The following is a 4,694-nucleotide window of genomic DNA, read 5'->3' on the forward strand; positions in this document are numbered from 1 at the left end:
TGTTTTTTAATTTTCATAAACTTCTTACATAATCACAAACTTTTAAATTTTATTTTCAAATTCATGAAAAAAATCAATCCTATAACTTTTTTTTCAAATTCATGATTTCTTTTGCGTTTGTGGACCTTTCTCAAATTCAGATTCGTGAACCTGTATCCAATCAGTGATTTTTTAAATTGGTGAACATTTTAAGAATCTGAAACATTTTTTAAATGTAGAATCATGAACATTTTTTCAAACCCGTTAACTTTCCTCAAAATTCGTGATCTTTTCTTGAATCCGCGAACTTATATCAAATTCAGAATCACAAACTTATTTCAATATCGTGAACTTTTTTGAATCCACTAACTTTTTTTGAATTCAGAATCACAAACTTATTTCAATGTCGTGAACATTTTTTGAATCTGTGAACTTTTATCAAATTCAGAATCACAAACTTTTTTCAATTTCGTGAACTTTTTTCAGATTTATGAAATTTTTTGAACTTTTTCAAATCTGTGATTTGTTTTTTCAAAGAGTTGACGGTCAACGGATCTGGTCATCCGGTCAACTGTCTATCCTGTCAACCGAGCGAGCGAACGAGGAAACGACATAGTGAACAAGCCAGTAAAAGACGTGTGAGCGATAGTTACTGGGCCGCCTCATGCGAGAGCTCGCCTAAGTGGGTGCACAACGCGCTGAAATGGAGCTCTCACAGGGAGGGCCTTGGGACGCAGTTGTTTCACCGGTTTCGGCGACACCTTCACGGATGGCAGTCGACGGAACGTCATCGGTTCCGGCGACCCCTCCGGACCTCATCTTGGGTGCAGATGGCGGCTCTGAATTTTTCACCTACAACCTCAGTTTGGTTGCAGTTAGTTAAAATAAAAAGGGTCTCAATTGGGAGGGCCTCTGCAATGTTTTATGTGCAAGATTTCGTAGGTATCGTCATCAACTGCTATTTAGACAATTTTATGCTATTGGACAGACAGGAACAGGACAAGATTACATTAATCGCTTTGAACACGTCATGAATCAGCTTCTATCGTATTCTGACGATATCCACCTCTTTATTTTGAATCAGCTTGGCCTTTTCTCTTTAAGATCAGACTCTTAAAATTCAGAGGCGATGATATTTAGCACGGTGCAACATCTAAACCTAACCTCTGAAGCCCTGAACCTTGTGGTGGGACAGGACATCATACAAACTCATGATCGCCATCATGCCAGCTACTACTAGTACTATATATACACCCAACACAACTCATCAATCTATTGTATACAAAATTTAGAAGAAAACAGCCCTAGCAAAGCACCAACGTACGCATGCAGCACGAAACAGCTTCCAATCGACATGGTTGCTAAGTGATCACAGGCCCGGCATGAACCAGACTTCTGACGGATAGATTGTTCCATAATGACCACCACCGGACGGGAAAGCATCCTCCAGCGTCAGTTTCTTCAAATCATAGACCTTTACACCCTTCCATTGGTTACAACGACGCTCAAAAATGTCCCCCCTGAGACGGGGAGTCAGCTCAGGGAATTTTTCCACAGACAAGAGACCCGGGCTATTCTGTCCGAGGAGCGCAGCGTGCCCCCTTAGAGCCGTCGCGGGGCTTACTCCTACCATTTGGCAGCTCTTGCGATCCAGCCTGTCTACATGAACACTGATGCAATGATCCTGATCCTTGTCCAAGATGACACGAATCTGCAGAAGATGTCCCCAGGGAGTTGGAACCAAGTATTTCGTGATAACTTCGAAAAAGTCATCGTCTTCCTCGGCGATGATCGTTTTCTTTCGTGGTATGTCCTCCGGTCCACCGAGGTCCCAAATCTTCAATTTACCTGTCATTGACAACACATAGAATCTGCCTCGCAGGTAGACACAATCGGCAAAACTATCTTGGCTTCTCCTTATCACCGAAACTTGTCGCCAAGAAGTATCTCCTACCCTCGCAAAAGAGAGCCGCTTGCCGTCCAAGTGGATGGCCAAGGCAACTGCGGGACCGGCAGATGGAGAACCAGACAACACAACCTTGTCATAGAAATGCCTGCCCAGAGAATCCATGTCATAAACACTGCCATTACCACCATGGAGACACTTATAACGATAGCCAATGACATTTCCTTGGTCTGCATACCCCTTCGAGGCACGACGTGAAGCCGGTGAGCGGCGGGAGCGGGAGCAATGCCGCTGTAAAGGGGTTGTAGAGGACAAGGTCTGAGAGCTCGTTGGCCACGACCAGCCAGCCACGGAAGGAGCCGCAGCAGGCCACAGCCTGGCCCCGGGGGAAACTGACCTTAAATTCTTTCTCGTCTAGGAGGTTACGGAACTTGGAAGTAACTGTGGGATCCCATAGTCTGCGACTCTGTTCCCCTCCAGGAAGTGGCTCGGTCGCCAAGGACACAAGCCACGGTGTGCAGCCAGGTGGGACACTGGGGGCGGCCATGGAGGCAGAGCACCATGACGGGCAGACAGCACGGAAGGCCAGAGCCTCGGGTAACTCGAGGAGAAGCAGGATGCGGATCAGGAGATCGGTGGGTAGGTCGGACCAGCCTGGGCTTGGATAAGGTCCTGCCATTGAGAAAAAATCCCGTCAGGAAAATTTACATATATAAGCAGATTTATATAGCGACACAAACACGCCCGCGTACGTTGCCCAATCGGACAAGAAAAGGTATACGATTCAAACTGGGAAACCGATTTCAATCTGTATAGGCTCTTATTATTAGGAAATATGACTGTGATTCTGAAAATATGACCATAAAAATTGGATCTTTAGAAAATATGACTGTGATTCTGAAAACTTACCCATAGTAGTGGCCTTGGGAGATTCATCATGGATGGAGATAGAAGGGGCAGCTGTGGAAGTATCTCCGGTGGTCCTCTCTTTATCTGAAAAAAGGGGATTGTAATCACGGGACGCTTGAAATCCGGCGGATGACGAGGAGCGGCAGGGGGGGTGCTGGAACTATCGTGCCAGCGGTGGAGAGTGAGGCATGGCATGGCGGCGGCGGCATATGCGGTGGGGGATTGCGGCGGGGGGTTGGGCGGTTAATCCAATTCCAATCCGGTTCGCATCCGATCGAACGGGCGGCAATCAGCCAATTTCTGGAGTCGCGCCTTGTCACAGCCTGAATGGCGAATCCTCATCCTCATCAATCAAGAAGAAAAGGCAAAATTGTTTCTTCTTCTGCTACGGAGACGGTGGGGAGGAGGTGGTGGAGACGGCGGGCAGGGAGACGCGAGCACCAGGCGATGCCGGTGAGGGGGCGAGCACGGAGTGGATGGCGAGCTAGGCCTCCCGCCGGTCAGATCGAGGCCGTGCGGAGGAGAGAAGGTGGCGGTGCGGCCTGGGAGGGTGGGGGGAGGGTCGGGGGCGATGCGTGGGTTGTGGCTCCGGCCTGATCCAGATCTTGCGAGTTGAGACTTGGGAGCAACAGCAACGGGGAGAAATGCTCAAAAAAAAAAACAGCAAAGAGAGAGAGAGAGAAATAGGATGGGGATGGACTGGTCCAGATGGGTTAAAGTATCTACAACCGGACCTCTCAAACCCGTCTCGAACGTCGGGCAGGCTGTCTGATCACGATTTTTTGACCCAGACGTGCCTTTCAAATGCCCCTCAAACGCCTGGGCTGACCAGTACCCCCATATCCAGCCCAAGCATGCGGCGGATATGGGGCGCCCAGGCACGCCCACCACGTCGGTCTGACGAAGGGGTCCCAGCCGGAAACGTTCTCAAACCCGGTGGTCCGAAACTCGTCTCCCCCGCCGAATGGTTGGCGCCGCGCGACACAGCTCCGGCGGGCCGCGTAGTTCATTGCCCGGCTATTTAAGTCAACCGGCGGCACTGAAACCCTACCATTCCTCCTGTCCGCCACCACCGCCACTTTCCACTCCACCCGTCCGCCTAGTAGTCATGCCCCCACGTCGCCGGGTGAGGAGCGAGCCCTTTCTGACGTCGGAGCACCGACTCTAGCTCCTTGAGCAGATCCGGGCTAGGCGTGAAGCCCGGATCGCCGCGGGGTGATACGTCTCCAACGTATCTATAATTTTTTATTGTTTCATGCTATTGTATTATCTGTTTTAGATGTTTTATATGCATTTATATGCTATTTTATATGATTTTTGGACCAACCTATTAACCTAGAGCCCAGTGCCAGTTTCTGTTTTTTCCTTATTTTTGAGTTTTACAGAAAAGGAATACCAAACGGAGTCCAATTGACGTGCCAATTTTTGATGATTTTTTATGGACCAAAAGAATCCCCCGGAGTAAAAGAGTTGGGCCAGAAGAGTCCCGAGCCATCCACGAGGGTGGAGGGCGCGCCCTACCCCCTGGGCGCGTCCCCCTATCTCGTGGGCGACTCGGAGACCCCCCTGACGTGAGACCGACGCCAAAACTTCCTATAAATACAGAGACCTCCAGAACATAACCTAGATCGGGAGTTCCGCCGCCGCAAGCCTCTGTAGCCACCAAAAACCAATCGGGACCCTGTTCCAGCACCCTGCCGGAGGGGGTGAGGGAGTCCTGGATTAGGGGGTGTTCGGGTAGCCGGACTATACCTTCAGCCGGACTCCAGGACTATGAAGATACAAGATTGAAGACTTCGTCCCGTGTCCCGATGGGACTTTCTTTGGTTTGGAAGGCAAGCTTGGCAATGCGAATATTCAAGATCTCCTACCATTGTAACCGACTCTGTGTAACCCTAAC

At 49.5% G+C, this 4,694-nt stretch overlaps 1 protein-coding gene across 1 annotated transcript; it reads right to left on the minus strand.

Moving 5' to 3' along the window:
* Positions 1–1,092: 1,092 nt before the first annotated feature.
* Positions 1,093–3,399, minus strand: LOC125523071 (F-box protein At1g10110-like). Its single transcript, XM_048688119.1, has 2 exons — positions 2,795–3,399; positions 1,093–2,557 (listed from the first exon to the last, which is right to left on the minus strand). The coding sequence occupies exons 1-2, from the start codon at positions 2,796–2,798 to the stop codon at positions 2,085–2,087; spliced, it is 477 nt and encodes a 158-aa protein (XP_048544076.1). The 5' UTR covers positions 2,799–3,399; the 3' UTR covers positions 1,093–2,084.
* Between the last annotated feature and the right edge of the window lie 1,295 nt (positions 3,400–4,694).

The sequence above is a fragment of the Triticum urartu genome, chromosome 7 (genome assembly GCF_003073215.2).
Source record: "Triticum urartu cultivar G1812 chromosome 7, Tu2.1, whole genome shotgun sequence".
Classification (NCBI taxonomy): domain Eukaryota; kingdom Viridiplantae; phylum Streptophyta; class Magnoliopsida; order Poales; family Poaceae; genus Triticum; species Triticum urartu.